At 46.1% G+C, this 17,621-nt stretch overlaps 1 protein-coding gene across 15 annotated transcripts in view; it reads left to right on the top strand.

Moving 5' to 3' along the window:
* CAMKK2 (calcium/calmodulin dependent protein kinase kinase 2) overlaps window positions 1–17,621 on the top strand; it is an 88,306-nt gene that overhangs the window by 59,835 nt on the left and 10,850 nt on the right. For 8 of the 15 annotated variants that reach the window (XM_056821778.1, XM_056821788.1, XM_056821779.1 and 5 more), the window contains exons 8-15: window positions 2,930–2,951; window positions 3,071–3,159; window positions 4,955–5,154; window positions 5,956–6,009; window positions 6,966–7,039; window positions 7,914–8,001; window positions 9,281–9,409; window positions 15,145–15,245. In XM_056821778.1, the coding sequence (XP_056677756.1) occupies window positions 2,930–2,951; window positions 3,071–3,159; window positions 4,955–5,154; window positions 5,956–6,009; window positions 6,966–7,039; window positions 7,914–8,001; window positions 9,281–9,409; window positions 15,145–15,245 (757 nt within the window). The remainder of the gene's footprint in view (window positions 1–2,929; window positions 2,952–3,070; window positions 3,160–4,954; window positions 5,155–5,955; window positions 6,010–6,965; window positions 7,040–7,913; window positions 8,002–9,280; window positions 9,410–15,144; window positions 15,246–17,621) is intronic. The other 7 variants (XM_056821782.1, XM_056821791.1, XM_056821783.1 and 4 more) reach the window with 1 other exon arrangement.

The raw sequence follows: 17,621 nt of genomic DNA, 5'->3' as shown, positions 1-17,621 counted from the left end.
TATCATCCTTTCTCCAAATATAGCCTATTGTTCCCGATTCTTCCCCCCGGGGGCCAAGTCCAGTTCCCTCTTGTACATGATAGCCCTTCAAAGTCAAGGATGTTCTCTCCCTCCCCTAGCCTTCTCTTCCCTAGACTAAATAATTCTGGGTGCTTTAACTTTGCATTGTCCTGTCTTCAGTCTTCTCACTTTTCTCCGTACACTATCCATCTATTTTAGTGTAATTCCTAGAACATGCCCAGAGCTAATCATGTCTAGGGCAGAGGGGCACAGTGTGGTCACCTCTCTCATTCTAGACATTAGACTCCCTGGTCATGCAGCCTAAGATCCCATTGGCTTCTTTGGCTCCCAGAGTCGATTGTTGCTTCCGATCCACTATGGCCCTCAGCTCTTTTTCATATCAATGAATGAACACAGGAACCGTGGCCCAACCACCTCTTTCCCCATCCCGTACTTGTGAAGTTGATTTTATTTTTGGCAGCCCAAGTGTGAGATCTCCCATTTGTCCCCATTATATTTTATGGTATTCAGTTCCGCCCCATTCTCCTAGGCTGTCAAGATTTGCTTTTTGGAATCCTAATTCTGTCATTCGGGCATGCTAGCCATCCTACCGCACTTCCTGCCGTCTCCTGATCTGCGCAGAGCACACCATCTGTCCCTGGATCTAGCTCATTGATAAAAAGGCTGAATTAGAATGATAAATCCTGAAGAGAATCAGAAAGCTACAAATATGAATTATAGCTAAGTGCTTTCCTCACCAAAAAAATCCTGAGGCAAATCTGTTCTATAGTGAGGCCCTGATGAGTGCAAATAATGCAAATATTTATGTTACCCAGTGCAGATAATAATGCGAATAATTACGTGGGTTCATCATTGAAGTAGTTGCATCACTCGGATTTGCATCACATTTTCCTCTGGTCTGGAATGAATAACCATATTTCACAGAATTAGAATTTGGAATAATTTGAGCTCAAATACTTGTGACTACTTTGGGAGATTTATTAGTCACTCTAATCGTGATCTCGCCGCACTGACTTTATAGATGAAGAAACTGGCCAGAGTATCCAGGTTAGTTAAATGTGGGAGGAGAGATTCGAACCCAGGTCTTCTTGACTCCCAGTCCAATGCCCTATCGACTGTCCCCACAAGAGTTGGCTTAAACTGCCTAATAATAACATGTTGGAGTCCCATAATACATGACCCTTTTTACTCGTGTATTTATAGAAAGGGAGAATATATCCGATAACTCTGATATCAGACCAAAGACAAGCAGAACACTGACGAATATTCTCCATTGCGTTTGTCCTGAGTTTTGAATGCCTAGCTAGGATGGTTTTACTTTCATATGCATATGTGTATATTTACACACATACATATATAATGTCATGCAATATAATACAATATAACATAACATAACATAATATAATAATATAATATATAACACAACATAATACAATACAATATAATAATATATGTCTTTTATATATATATATATATGTATTTAACACTTATCATCTATCTTAAAATCAATACTGTGTATTGGTTCCAAGGCAGATGTATGGTAAGGGCTAGGCAATGGAGGTAAAATGACTTGTCCAGGGTCACACAGCTGAGAAGTACCTGAGACCAAATTTGAATCCAGAACCTCCAAGCCTGGTTTTCAATCTAGATTTTAACCTAAGACCTCCTGTCTCTAGACCTGGCTCTCTATCCACTGAGCCACCTTGCTGTCCTGGCTTTACTTATATTGTCTTGTTCTCTGTCTACATTGTTTCTTTCTTTCTTTCTTTTTTTAACCCTTACCTTCCATCTTGGAATCAATGCTGTGTATTGGTTCCAAGTCAAGAGAGTGGTTAGGGCTAGCCAATGGGGGTCAAGTGACTGCCCAGGGTCACACAGCTGGGAAAATGTTGTTTCTTGGGTTCAACTTCCTGTACTTTGTATCAGTTCCTACAAGTCTTCTGGCATTTCTCTGGATTCTTCATTCATCATTTCCAAATGGCGCAGGGATGTTCTCTTCTTGGACTAAATGTGGGTCTTCCCCTGGAGGCTCAGCCCTGATCCACTGTGTTATCAACCACCAGTTACCACTGGCTGCCATGTTTTTAAATGCATAAAATAGGGGGCATCTGGGTGAGAGCCAGGTCTTAAGACTGGGAGATTCTGGGTTCAAATCTGACCTCAGATATTTCCCAGCCCTCAGCCACGAAGGCTGAGCATCCCATCGAGCAACGTTGGCCAGATCTGCGATTGGCCAGCTGCTCGGACACCAGGTTGAGGAGACTCTCTTCTTGCCTTCTTCCCTGAAGTCTTTTTCCAAAACATGTCGACGTCGCACCTTCCGTTGTGGCCCCGGAGCTGCCCGTCCTAACTTGTGCTCTTCTACTTCACATCCATTTTGGATGTAAGACGTGGAGCATCGATGCTGTACTGTGGCACACAATAGCAACCCACTGTGGGGAAAGGAGGTCTCATATCCTGGTTGGAACCGGGAGATCTGGGTTTGAATCCTGCTTCTGATGCTGTCAGTGGGCCTAGTCATGGACGAATTCCTTTATGTTTGAGCCTCAGTTTCCTCATCTGTAGAATGGGGTTGATAACTCTTGCATGGCCCACCTGCCCAGGCTGTTGGTTTTATGATCCTCAAAGTGCTTTGGAAATGTGGGTTTTAATATTTGCTTCTTCTCCCAAGAATGACAGGGGGGCTGCGACTCTCCAGGGATTTTAACCCTCATTTTCTGAAGAATTTAGTTCTTTCCCCCTTCTTTCCCCAATCCCTTCGGAGTGTAAACTTAGATTGGAAAACTTTGGTAGAATAAAATGAACTTTAGTTGGCCGGGGCCATGGGTTGGGGCAGGGAGGGGAAGACAAGCCTGGAGATTGGGGAATGATCAGCTTCCAATTTGTCACCTTCTCTCTTTCCTTACAGTGTTTGAGCTGGTCAACCAGGGGTGAGTATCCAGGCCAGGAGCTCCACCATGTTGCCCAAGAGCAGGGGGAGGGGACCGCTTACACTGACCTAATTAGATTTATTATTATTGTTTTTTGTTTTTTGCCAATGAATGTTCAGGCCTGTGATGGAGGTGCCAACAGTTAAGCCGTTGACTGAGGATCAGGCCCGGTTCTACTTTCAAGATCTGATCAAAGGCATTGAATACTGTAAGCTGGCCTTGCCCAAGTCCGGGAGGAGAGTGGGCGCCTTTCTGGTTTTCCTGAATTTCCTGGTGGGAGCAGGGGAGACTAGAATGGGCAGATTGTTTTTGTTGGGTTTAGTCACGTCTGACTTTTTGTGACCCGAATTGGGGTTTTCTTGGCAAAGACACTGGAGTGGTTGGCCATTTCCTTCTCCAGCTCATTTGACAGATGGGGAAACAGAGGCAAATAGGGTGAAGTGACTTGCCCAGGGTCACACAGCTAGGAAATATCTGACTCTTCATGACCTCATTTGGGATTTTCTTGGCAAAGACACTGGAGTGGTTGGCTGTTTCCTTCTCCAGCTCATTTTACAGATGGGGAAACAGAGGCAAATAGGGTGAAGTGACCTTCCCAGGGTCACACAGCTAGGAAATATCTGACTCTTCATGACCTCATTTGGGATATTCTTGGCAAAGACACCGGAGTGGTTTGCTGTTTCCTTCTCTGGCTCATTTGACAGTTGAAGAAACTGAGGCAAATAGGGTGAAGTGACTTTCCCAGGGTCACACAGCTAGGAAGTATCTGACTCTTCATGACCTCATTTGGGATATTCTTGGCAAAGACACCGGAATGGTTGGCTATTTCCTTCTCCAGCTCATTTTACAGATGGGGAAATGGAGGCAAATAGGGTGAAGTGACTTTCCCAGGGTCACACTAGTAAGTATCTAAGGCTAGATTTGAACTCAGTTCTTCCTGACTTTAGGCCCAGTTTACTACCTAGGTGCCTCATGAAAACATGTTTAGATTTCCCAATTTGCCTCTCTTATTTGGGAGCCAGTCAGTGAAAGCAATAAACTATATATAAAATGTGTCCATTTTTGGAAAAGAAGGATAATTTGTGAAGTATCGCTTCCCATTATTGGCCTTCAGTTTTTAGTGGGAGTTCGTGCTCCCCATGGCGCAGAGAATGCTGGGCCTAGAGTCAGAAGACTCAATTTCATGAGTTGAAATCTGGCCAAAGGGCACTTACTTGTTGTGTAATCTTGTTTGCCTCAGTTTCCTCATCTGTCAAATGAACTGGAGAAGGAAACGAGAAACCATTCCAATATCTCTACCAAAAAAACCCCAAATGAGGTGTGCACAGAATTGGACATGACTGAAATGACTCAACAACAGTAACAACTTTAGCGGGAATAGACGATGGACTTATGTTTCCCCTTTTCTTTTTCTTTTTCAACCTTTACCTCCTTATATTCAATGCTATATATTAGTTCTAAGGCAGAAGAGCAGTAAGAGCTAGGCAAAGTGACTTGCCCAGGGTCAACCAGCTAGGAAGTGTCTGAGACCAGATTTAAACCCAGGACTTTCTGCCTCCAGTCCTGGCTCTTGCTCCAATGAACCACCCAGCTGCCCCCTGTTTTTCCCTTTCTCTCAGAGCAAGATTGGAATTGGGGCAGTGGAGGGGAATGGGGAGAAAGCAGAAACTGGGAAAAATCAGGCCAGGTGCTTTGCTACAAGAAACAGACTTCCAGATTCCTGGCTAGCCTTGATTATCCCTGGGGGAATGAAAAATTTTCCCTGACAGCTTTTCCCATTCTAGAGGGTGAAAAAAGCATGTGGATTGGTCTCTGGAGGTCTGGGTTTGAGTCCAGGCTACCATTTTCCAGCTGTGTGACTTTGACTTTACCTTACCTCCTCAGTTTCCTCATCTGTAGAATGGGGACAGTACTATTGGTGCTCTAGGGTGGATAGAGTGGGGGGAAACACTGGGTCGATTGTGTGAGTGCAGGAGGCTGACATGAACCTCCTTCCACCCCAGTGCATTACCAGAAGATCATCCACCGGGATATAAAGCCTTCCAACCTCCTGGTTGGAGAGGATGGACATATCAAGATCGCTGACTTTGGTGTGAGCAACGAATTCAAGGGAACCGATGCCCTCCTCACCAACACTGTGGGCACTCCCGCCTTCATGGCGCCTGAAACGCTGTCCGAGACTCGGAAGATCTTCTCTGGGAAGGTTGGTTGGGCTGGCAGTTAGGGAACAAAGTGTCTCTTTGACCTGGTACATTGGGGAGGCACTCTAAGGGGCTTCGAAAAAGAGAAGAGGCATTCGTTATACATTTATTGTGTGCTTAGTGCCAGGGATATACGCACAGGGAAACAGGATGATCCCTCTCCTCTCGGGAAAAAAGGGGGGAGCAGGGAAAGGGGACACAGGTGGCATCTTGGCATGGAGGGGCTGGGAGGTGCCAGGGAGAGCTGGTTTTCTTCTGCCTTGGGACCGATAAAGGACAGAAGGTAAGAGTTTAAAAAAAGGTCACCTATCAGACTTGGGGGATTCAGGGTAGTGGACAGGGAGACCTTGGATCAACGATGCTTGCTGTTACTCTATGCCTGTTTCTTCATCTGTAAAAGGGAGCTATTCGTGACTGCTTGCAGCGTCCCTGCAGGGTCATTTCAAGGCTAAAAGGAGATTTTTAGAATTTTATTTTAATTTTTAGAATTTTAAATTTGAGAATTTTCAAGAATCCTTTAAGAATGCCAGTTGTTTGTGGCCAATATGGAAATCTGTTTTGTGTGATTGTATACTTGCAACCCAGATCGAATTGCTTGCCATCTTGGGGAGGGGAAAGGCAGAGAGGGAGGCAGGAGGCAATCTAGGACTCAATATTTTAGAAAATGAGTATTAAAAATTGTTTTTACACATAATTGGGGAAAAAGAAAATATAATTGAATGAAAAAAAAAGATTCCAGTTGTTTCTGCTGCTGCTCTTGTTATTCTCTCCATCCCACCTGCTGGGGCATCTTCTCTTTTCAGGCTCTGGACGTATGGGCCATGGGAGTGACCTTGTACTGCTTCGTCTTTGGCCAGGTAACCCAGTGGTCCTATTCTTCCCCACTTCCTCCCTAATTGATCATCAAGCATTCCCTCCCATATGATCATAGAGCTGGGAAGGACCTTAGAGACCATTGAGTCCAAGCCCTTCATTTTATGGATGGGGAAACTGAGGCCTGGGGTCCTGAAGTGAATAGTAAATAAGTGAATAACCAGAATTTTAACCCAGGTCTTAGGACTCAAAATCCAGCATTCATAAGTTGATACTGACCCAACTGTACAAAAACTGTGTTGAGTCTCTTATATTCAAAGGGGCACCATGGCTGGGAGTCCAAGCGTTGTCTCAGACACAAGCTATGTGATTCTGGGCAAGTTAATTGACTTGGCTGCCTCAGTGTCCTCATCTGTAAAATGAACTGCCTTTCAGGATTGTTGTAAAGATACAGTGAGATAATATTTGTAAAGTGCTTAAATATATATATTATATATATATTATAAATATAATGCTTAAAGCATTATATCAATGCTAACTAGTAATCTCAGCATAATTATTACTATTATTAGTATCACCATTATTCTGGGTCTACCTCAGTTTCCCCAACTAGGACACACATCCTGGTCCCCCAGACTAAGTGTCCAGAGGATGGTCCCTTTGACACAAGGGTTGTCTTTTCGTGAATATTCCTAGAGAGATGAATGGGAGCCAGCCAAAGGTGTGCTGGGAAATATTTAACAACTATCTCTCTGGGAGGGAAAATGTAGATACAGCATACTTCTTAACTGTTATCTGCAATATTTCCATTTTTGCCTGCATTTTCCCAAGTCTAGACTATCAATGAAGCAAGCCCTGATATGTAGCATTTGCAGTTTCCAAGGTGTAAATGCTCCCACTGAAAATTTAACAATCATCTGTCTCTCTGGAGCTCATACCAGTTGGCTTCAGCATACCACTGGAGCCAACTGATTCCTCCCTCTTGGACTCTTTTCTCTAGTGCCCTTTTATGGATGAACGGATCTTGTCTTTGCACAGTAAGATCAAAAGCCAGGCTCTGGAGTTCCCAGACCAGTAAGTACCATCAAGCCCTCTAGAATCGATCTTAAACTTAGTCACTTTTCTTTATTCACAGGGCTGCTGCCCTAATTCTGGCCTTCAGTGCCTCCATTTCCCATCTCCATGCCTTTGCACAGGCTATTTCCCTTGTTTGGAATGCCCTCCTTCCTTCCCTGTAGTAACAGAGTTCCTTTCTTCCTTTAAGATGTAGTTCAGGCACCACCTTCTATAGGAGGTCTTTCCTGGATTTCCCAGTAGCTAATGCCCTCCCCAACATTATATTTATCCTGTTTATATTTACATAGAGAGATATTTATATGGTTATAATATATTTAATATTTACATATAAAGATATATTTAGTTCTAATAGATTTAATATTCACATACATAGATATGTTTAGATAGTTATAATATATTTAACATTCACACATATAAATATATTAGATAGTTATATTTAATATTTACATATATAGATATGTTTAGATAGTTATAATATATTTAATATTTACATATCTATTTATAATATTTATATTTATAAATATATTTATAAACCACCTTTTCCTTATATTTATACTCTATATATTGACATTCATGCTTGTCTCCCCTATTAGAATATAAGCTTCTCAAGGGCAGGACCTGTTTTTGTCTTTTTTTTTTTAACTCTCACCTTCCATTTTGGAATCAATACTGTATATTGGCTCCAAGGCAGAAGAGTGGTAAGGGCTAGGCAATGGGGGTCAAGTGACTTGCCCAGGGTCACACAGCTGGGAAGTGTCTGATGCCACATTTGAACCCAGGACCTGGTTCTCCATCCACTGAGCCACCCAGCTGCCCCTGTTCTTGTCTTTCTTTGGGTGGCCGGCTGACCATCTCTTCTCTCCATCCCCAGACCGGATATTGCCGATGATCTGAAAGACTTGATTGTCCGCATGCTGGACAAGAACCCGGAGTCCAGGATCATCGTTCCTGAAATCAAGGTACTGCCGGCCAGTACAGACACGGGGGCTGCCAGGCTTGGGGCGTGGGCACGGGCAGCAGGCACATCATGTGGCTTAATCTCTGTCCTACGTGCTTTGACGTGTTTGGCTGGCTTCCCCTGCCCCGGCCCGGGCTCACCGCTGTCATCAGGGGCTGGAGCTCCCCTCCCATATCGTGCCACCTTTGGGCCTCCCTGAGCCTCCCAGAGAGAGGCACCGGCATTGTGTGTGTCCCTATCCCCGCCCTGGCCAGTTGTGGTCCCACCGTCCTGCCCACTTTCCCCAGGCTGCTGGCTCTGTTCCATGGGGAATGCCTTGAGCTGTCCAGGGTCCTTAGGGGAGTGGCTGCATCTCCCAGAGACTCAGGAGGGGAGGGGGCTTTGTCTGGACAGCCCCCACCCCCTTGAGCTGCCTGGCCAGGACAGCTGGGCGGAGGAAGGGCTTTATCCCTAGCCAACAAGTGGAAGCAGCTTTGGAACCCCAACCGGTGTTTGAAGGGGGAGGAATGACGCTGAAACGGGATGTTTCTTGGGAAGGCAGTCTGGGAGCAAGCTCCGAGCCCGAGCCCGGGGGAAGGTTCAGGGCTCCTGGAGTCTCTTTTTCCAGCTTGGATGCCCAGGGCCTGTAGCCCCTTGGGTCCAGTGACTGTCTTCCCCGAGCCTTGTTGGTGCCCTTCTGTGAAATGGGGAGACCATTCATAGGATTGCCCCCAGATCACAAATCTTGAGCCGGAAGGGACTTAACAGGCATCTTGTCCGCAGCCTTCATTTTACAAATGAGGAAACTGAGGCCCTCGGAGGGGAATGCCTGATCCAAGGTCAAATAGGGGTGAAGCTACCAAGTCAGGATTTGAACTCCCACCCGGCTGATGCTTCAATTCAGGGCTCATTCCCCAGACTGGGACGAGCAACGGGGGGGATGATCAGGTTGGAGGGGGGCGGCGATGGAAGCGGGACCCAAGACAATAAGAATTCTCCCACGTCATCAGCCTTAGCAGGATCGAAAGTGGTTCTCCAGAGTGGATGTGGAAATAAGTCCAAGGTGTGGGTGATTTCGTGGTCCTTCCTCCTCCCCTTTCCATATTTCCTTCTGATTCTCTCTCCTCCTGCTTCGTGCCGCCATCCATCTGCCTGGCCTGCCCACCCCCATGCCTGCATGTGTATCTGGGGGGTTCTCCCCTCCCCGCATGCCCTTTCTGTCCAGCCAGCAGGTCCTCGTGTTGCTTTCTGGCCTCCTGGGGGTGCCCCCCACCCCTCACCCCTCCTATTGTTCATTGAAGCTGCACCCCTGGGTCACAAGGCACGGGGCGGAGCCGCTGCCCACGGAGGATGAGAACTGCACCTTGGTGGAGGTGACGGAAGAGGAGGTGGAGAACTCTGTCAAACACATCCCCAGCCTGGCAACTGTGGTAAGGCGGGCAGAGCTCCCTGAGTGCAGACAGAGAGAGAGAGGAAGGCAGGAGCCGCCGGCCTCAAGAGGGCCCACCGGAGGCATCGGGGAGCAGGGAGCAGTGGGGGGAGGTCTTAGCTTCCTGGCTAAGGACCTCTTGGAGCCCCCACTTCTGTAAGGTCTGAGACAGGGACGCCTACTGCAGGAAACCCTGAATTCCAGGCCCAGAGGAACTGGAGACAGGGTGGGGGGAGGAAGAAAATGGGTTGGTAGTTGGGTTGTGAGTTGGAGAGATTTTTGAGGGACTCCCTGACCTTTGAGAGGCTGGGGTGACACAGTCAAATCTCAAAATGGCCTTCATTGGAATGAGTGGACCAAAAGGAGGTCAGCTGAGAACTCTGAATAGGTTTTCACCATCTCAGACAGACAGACAGAAGGAAAGAGACAGACAGACAGACAGACAGACAGACAGGGAGAGAGAGAGAGAGAGAGAGAGAGAGAGAGAGAGAGAGAGAGAGAGAGAGAGAGAGAGAGAGAGAGAGAGAGAGAGAGGAGAGAGAGGGAGAGAGAGGGAGAGAGAGAGAGAGAGAGAGAGAGAGAGGCAGAGAGAGAGGGAGAGAGAGAGAGAGAGAGAGGGGGAGAGAGGGAGAGAGAGAGAGAGAAGGAGGGAGAGAGAGAGAGAGAAGGAGGGAGAGGGAGAGAGTTCAGAGCCCTTGTAAATAGGAACCAAATGTGTGATTTCCTTGATATAGAGAAGCCCCCAATGAAGAAACTCCCTCCACCCATGCAGGTTAGCAGCTTTTCTGCAATTTATAGACTTAGAGAGTTAAATGACTTACTTATGGTCACATAGTCAGAGGTAGGATTTGAACCCAGATCTCCCTGGCTTCAAGGGAGCACCGTGGGCACATTAGCAACTACAATGCCTCTCTGAAAAAAGTCTGGACAAGAACTGCTAGGTAGCACAGCAGATAGAGCACCAGGCCTGGAGTTGGGAGCTCTTGGGTTCAAATCTGGTCTCAGACACTTTCTAGCTGTGTGACCCTGGGAAAGTCACTTAACCCATTTGCCTAGCCCTTGCCCTTCTGTCTTAGAGTTGCTACTAAGACAGAAAAGAAAGGTTTTTAAAGAAAGCCTAGACAGATCTTTCCTTCTGCCCCAGTAGACAGGACTCTGTCACCTGAGTGGATGTTGTGATAGGCCACCCGAAGTTTGGGCTCACCCCAAAAGGAGATACTTGGGTCCCCCAAGCACTGGGCCCAGCTCTGCTGTCCTGCCTTCTCAGGAGGGGGAGCCGATGCCAAAGATAGAAGCTGGCTCCCCTGCTAGTTGAAGAACGACTCTGAAAGGACCATATGGATAAACAGGTTGTGCCCCAGCTCCCTCCTGTGGGGTTGCCAGAAACCTGTCAACCTACCCAGCAGAGCCCTGACCTTCCCTCGTGGGGTCTCCCACTAAGGCTGGCTCGTCAGATGAGGCAAGAGAAGCAATTGTGGCGTCCGAGGGTCTTGGGGTCAGCCTCGATGGGGCCACTGTGCGCTTCCCACTGGACCACTCGGCTCGGAGACATATCCCTTCCCCAGGGGAGGAAAAATCCTAGACTCGCACTCGCTCAGCTCTGCCCCTGCCGGACCCCTCCTTCCCCCCCTCGCCTCCTCACACACTCACTCTGCATCTCTCTCATTCTCCCCCTCACCCCTCCTGGCCTCTGAGCCTCTCCTGAGCCTGGAATCCATGAACATCCTTCTCCCCTCTTTCTCCAGGGTCTCTGCATGTCAATCACAACTTACAACCCACCCGCGCCTCTTCACTCTTCCCTGTGGGCTCCAGGGAGCCTTCCCTGCACCTCTGGCTCCCCTCGGGGCTCTTCAGTCTGTGGCTGTGGGCACGGCTCCAGCCCGGGGAAAGGGAGGTGTTGAACATGGAGCCTTTTGGTCCTGATCCAAAGAGAATCTGGTGGCTCTGAATTGCCCTTGGAAAGCAGCTGGGCCTGAGCTCTCGGCCCCAGAGGCCGGAGAGGGTAGCCTCTTGTTCCTGTGCCTTGGAGGCTCCTTCTTCCCCCTATCCTGGGCATTAAGTAAAACTTGAGGATCACTGGAGAAGTTTGGGACGTCCAGCTGGACAAGCCCTGGGATAGCTCAGGGAGGAGGGGACAGGGACAGCACTGGGCTCTAAGAGAACTTGAGGGAACTGAGGATCTGGAGCTCAGGGAAGAAGATTTTTAATGGGAGAGAAATGGGCCACAGGAACTCCACCTTTAGATACCAAAAGGGCTGCTCCCTGGAAGAAGAAGAAACTTTCCTTCTTGACCCCAGAGAGTAGATCTGGGAACTATGGAGGAAGGTTACAGAGATGCAGATTTGAGTTTGATGGCAGGAAAAACTTTCTAGCAGTTTAGTTATTTTAAAAAATAAAATGAGGAGGGGGCAGCTGGGTGGCTTAGTGGATGGAGAGCCTGGCCTAGAGATGGGAGGTCCTGGGTTCAAATTTGGCCTCAGACACTTCTTAGCTGTGTGACCCTGGACAAGTCACTTCACCAGCTTGCCTAGTCCTTACCACTCTTCTGCCTTAGAACCAATACACAGTACTGATTCCAAGGTGGAAGGTAAGGATTTAAAAATAAAATAAAATGGGGGGGGCAGCTGGGTGGCTCAGTGTATTGAGAGCCAGGCCTAGAGATGGGAGGTCCTGGGTTCAAATCTGCTCTCAGACCCTTCCCAGCTGTGTGACCCTGGGCAAGTCACTTGACCCCCATTGCCTAGCCCTTACCACTCTTCTGCCTTGGAGCCAATACACATTGGAGCCAATACAGTATTGACTCCAAGATGGAAGGTGAGGGTTTAACAAAAATAAAATGGATTACACCCAGGAGAAAGTGGGAACTTGGAGGTTCAGTGGTTAGAACATTGGCCTTAAGTCAGGAAGACCTGAGTTCAAATTCTTCCTCAGATAATGCGACCCTGAGGACAAGTTATTGAACCTCTATCTGCCTCAGTTTCCTCATCTATAAAATGAGGATAAGAACAGTACCTAACTCCTAGTGATGTTTTGAGACATGTAAATCCCTTTGCAAACCTTAAATGACTATTTAATTGTGCTTTCTCCTTCATAGGAAGTTTATAGGCTCCTAGCTCTCAAGCTAGAAAGCCTCTAGCCAGATCTTCCATTTTACAATCAGGGAAACTGAGGCTGAGAGAAATTAAGTAACTTGCCCTGTGTAGAATAGTTAGTGATTATCTAAGACAAGATCTTTATACAGAGGAGAAGAGACCACTGTAGAGAGGATGCCTGTCCAAGTATCAGACGAGATGGATGATCCCCCAGATCTCTTCCAACTCCAAGATTCCACGATTCCTGAGAGTTAGGCCTGCTGTGCCCCTTGTAGAACTTTGTGGTGACGTCTTCAGTTCTCTTCCCCCACCAGGGTCTCCCTTCTTCAGCTTTCTCTGATTGGACAGCTCCCTGTCCTTGGTCCTGAAACCGCATGACTCCCCCATCTGCCTACCTCGAATGTGGGAAAAAGCAGCCCACTAATATTTAATTTATTATATGCCTGGACTTAGGATCAGCTCAGAGTATACAACGAAAGGCAAAAATACAGTCTCTGCTGTCAAGGAATCCACATTCTAATGGGGAGAAAACATGTCTATTGCTACAGACCCAATATTTGCAGACAAGTTGGAAGATCATCTTAGAGGGGAAGAAATTAGTAGCTGGAGGCCTGGGAAGGACCACCTGAAGGACAAATAAAGCAGTCTTGACTGGCTTGAGTTTATCTATGCCTCCTAGGCTACCTAGAGAGGATTAGTTCATAAAACAAATCTAATGTATGCAAGGCACCAGGGCGATACAGAGATATCTCCAGCATAACCTGTTTTTTTTTTTTTTAATTAATCAGGCATATTGATTGCAACACACAGCTGGGAGGGAGAGCTGTATTTGAGATGACAGATTCCAGATTTTAAAATATTTCTATGAGGGCAGATGGGTAGTCCAGTGGATGGAGAGTCAGGCCTAGGGACAGGAGGTCCTGGGTTCAAGTCTGGCCTCAGACACTTCCCAGCTATGTGACCCTGGGCAAGTCACTTAACCTCCATTGCCTAGCCCTTACTGCTCTTCTGCCTTGGAACCAGCACACAGTATTGATTCCAAGATGGAAGGTGAGGGTTTTAAAAAAAAAGATTTTGATGTGCTTAGATCTATCCATAAAGACGAACAAGATCACACTGAATGGGAATAAATGTAAAGTTAGGCACATAGGTCCAAACAGTCAGTACCAATGCAGGATGTAGGAGGCCTGGCAGTTGATAGTGGGCAATAAGTTCAGTGCTAATTGATAATGACACAGTAGCCAAAAAAAAAGCTAATGCACTTTGTCATTGGCTACTTTAATATGAGTGTAGAATCCAGAATAAATGAGGTGATGTCTGTGCTAGACTCCGTGCTAGGCAGGCACCCTCTTAAAATATATTTATATATTTATGAATATATATAAATATATAGACATATATACATGTATGTGTATATATGTATATAGATATAAAGTTCAAACTCTTTCTTAGAATCTATATTGTGTATTTGTTCCAAGGCAGAAGAGTGGTAAGGGCTAGGCAGTGGGAAGTTAAGTGACTTGTCCAGGGTCTCACACAGCTAGGAAGTGTCTGAGGCCAGATTTGAACCCAGGACCTCTCATCTCCAAACTTGGCTCTCTATCCAATGAGCCACCTAGCTGGCCTAGGACACTGTCTTTTAAGATGGATGTTGACACACTGGAGTATGTCCTAGGGAGCAGGCTCAAGATGAGGAGGAACTTTGAAAAGAAGCGATAAATCCCAGCTAGAAGAGCGATGTTTAATTTTGAGGAGACTCGGGTAGAGGACTTTAGCCTTGAAAATTCAGATATGTTCTTCTTAGTGGGATGAGGGGGAAGAAAAGGGGAGATACCAGTAAAAGGCAGGTTTCAGGTCTATGTGAATGGAATAATTTTTTTCATCAGAGTTAACTCATGGCAACTAGCTCCCGAGGGGCAGATGTGTCGCAGTCAGCATTAGTGAAGGTGCTCCTTCCTCCACACATTGAGAAAATCATGGATCCTTGGAACAATCTGCTAGTTTTTGAAGGCTGATTTAACCTCATCATTTAGAGCTGGAAGGGATCTTGGAGGTCACAGCCTTCTCCTATTACAAATGAGGAAACAGACCCAGAGATGTTGTACTTTGCCCAGAGTCACCCAGCTAGTAAGGGTCTGAGATGAAACTTGAACCCAGGTCCTCCTCTACAAGTTCCACACTCTATTCACTCTCCACACTGCCTCTCCTGGCATCAGGAGAGAATAGAATTGGGGGATTGTGCTATAAGGCTGTTGTTATGGAACAATCAAGGGAAGGGTGATAGGAAGCCGGTCTAGGAGGAGAGGCAGTAGTAGTTCTTGTAAAGGAAATGATCAGTCAATCAGGAAGCATTTAGTGAGCACTTTCTATCTGCCAAACACCTTGAGGGGCATTTTGCAAGAAGGCTTGATTGTATCCGGTAACTTAGAGCTTTCTCTAGGTCCCTGCTTGGATCTCTTCAGGCAGGAGCAGAGCATCTTATGGAAAGGGTTCTGCTTAGACCGGATCCCTGGGAGTTAGAGGGGCTGCTGTCATGAGAGAGAAGGTCCAGGAGACCAGGGGACTGAGGGGAGGAAGGAGAAGGTCAGCCTAACTGTCCTCAGTGCCTGAGCAGTCATTAACGTAGCCATCTCTTGCTCTCCAGATTCTTGTGAAGACGATGATCCGTAAACGATCTTTTGGGAACCCCTTTGAGGGCAGCCGGCGGGAAGAGCGCTCTTTGTCTGCTCCTGGAAACCTGCTCACGTGAGTGCCCTCCTTTCTTCTTCCTGCCTCCCTCCCTCCCTCCAGCCTGCATAGGGACCTGGGAGCCCTCAAGGAGAAGGTCTCTGGCTTCGTTTGTCATCTTCGGGCAGGGGTCCTCTCTGGGCATGAGACCGTCTGCCCTATAACCATGAGTAAGTCACATGGACCTTCACTGTGAAATGGGGAGGAAGGATTGGTACTCCATCACTGATAAGAAGATGTGTAGAGGCCACACTAAACCTTTGGGGAGGAGGCAGAATGCAAAGCAGTGTGGTATAGTGGGTAGAGTATTAAGAGTCAGAAAGACTTGAGTTCAAATCTTACCTCAGGTACTTTTTTAGCTGTGTGACTCTGTTTTAGTAATTTAAACTTTTTTGACTCAGTTTCCTCATCTGTAAAGTGAGAAGGTTGTACTCACTGGCCACTAAGGATCCTTCTTATTCAAAATCTATGGTACCGTGAACCTCACAAGCTCATATATAATACCCTGTGGCACTTCTTGGTAGATGAAGCCAACAGTGCCCAGCCTGGAACATATTGTGAATGAAATTATTTGGCCCCTTCTTCATCCATTCCTTTTTTGGCCTCCAATCTATATTCTGTTCTTATAGGGTCTTACTCTCACCTGGCTGTCAGTCAGTCCTTTCTAGAAGGCATTAGTGTAATGAAGACAAAGTGTAATCCTTCCGAAGGTGGGGCTCTTAACCGAGGAAAAATCTTTAGAAACCAAAAGAATGAGTCTTGGATGACAGAATTTTAGGGTTAGTCATAGGCTTCATAGTAGGGGGAAAGCTAGGCAGCTATGTGATGTGGTACCCAGAGTTCTGGACCTGTAAGTCTGGAGGACCCGGCTTAACGTTAAGCCACTTAACTTCTTACTGTCCCTCAGCTTCCTCATCTATAAAATTGGAATAAAAATAGTACCTACCTTACATGGTTGTGCAGAGGACCAAGTGAGATAATATATAAAATGCTTTGCACACCTGTATTAAAAAAATACTATGATAGCTCTTTTCCTGAGGAAAGGCCTTTCAATCCATGGCGGGCTTTCAATCCACAGCACAGACCTGTTGATTCATTCAACAAATTATCTATCTGTCTGTCTATCTATCTATCTATCTATCTATCTATCTATCTATCTATCTATCTGTCTGTCTGTCTGTCTGTGTCTGTCTGTCCATCCGTCTGTCTGTCTATCTATCTATCTATCTATCTATCTATCTATCTATCTATCTATGCATCCATCCATCTATCTATCTATCTATCTATCTATCTATCTATCTATCTATCCATCCATCCATCCATCCATAATCCATCTATCCATCTATCTATTGTCTGTCTGTCTATCTATCTATCTATCTATCTATCTATCTATCTATCTATCTATCTATCTATCCACCTCCCTATCTACCTCCCTATCTATCTATCCATCCATAATCCATCTATCCATCTATCTATTGTCTGTCTGTCTGTCTATCTATCTATCTATCTATCTATCTATCTATCTATCTATCTACCTCCCTATCTACCTCCCTATCTATCTATCTATCCATCCATAATCCATCTATCCATCTATCTATTGTCTGTCTGTCTGTCTATCTATCTATCTATCTATCTATCTATCTATCTATCTGTCTATCCATCCATCCATAATCCATCTATCCATCTATCTATTGTCTGTCTGTCTGTCTAACTATCTATCTATCCATCCATCCATCCATCCATCTATCTATCTATCTATCTATCTATCTATCTATCTATCTATCTATCTATCTATCTATCTATCTATCTATCTATCCATCTATCTATCCATCCATCCATCCATCCATCTATTCAGCCAGCCAGCCAGCCACCTATTATTTAAACCCTTACTTTTTTTTTGAAGTAGCCATGTGTGTTTTATTAGGATTCTGTAATTGACATATTAGAGAGATTAAACCCTTACTTTCTGACTTAAACAACTCTTAAGACAGAAGGGCATAGGCTAGGCAAACAGGGTGATGTGACTTGCCCAGGGTCACCTATAACTAGGAAGTGTCTGTTTCCAGATTTGAACCCAGACCTCCCATCTCCAGTCCTGGCTCTCCCTCCACTGAGCCACCTAATTGTTCCTCAGCAAACATTGATTAAACACATACTATCTATCGAGTACCCTGCTGGGGACTGGGTATAAAAGGACAGGAATAAAATAGGGCAGCCCCTGCCCTCAAGGAGTTTCCCTACTGAAAGGATAGAATTAATTCTCATGACATTCCTCCCAAAGCCTCCACATAAAGACAGCCTGGTGGATTCTGTTTCCCATCAGCCTTACTCCTTAGATTCTCAGTCACCATATCTTCTCTCTCCCACCCCAGCTTCTTTTGGGGTCTTTACTCC

Source organism: Monodelphis domestica, chromosome 3 (genome assembly GCF_027887165.1).
Source record: "Monodelphis domestica isolate mMonDom1 chromosome 3, mMonDom1.pri, whole genome shotgun sequence".
Taxonomy (NCBI): Eukaryota; Metazoa; Chordata; class Mammalia; order Didelphimorphia; family Didelphidae; genus Monodelphis; species Monodelphis domestica.
This window is presented reverse-complemented; position numbering and strand designations above follow the sequence as displayed.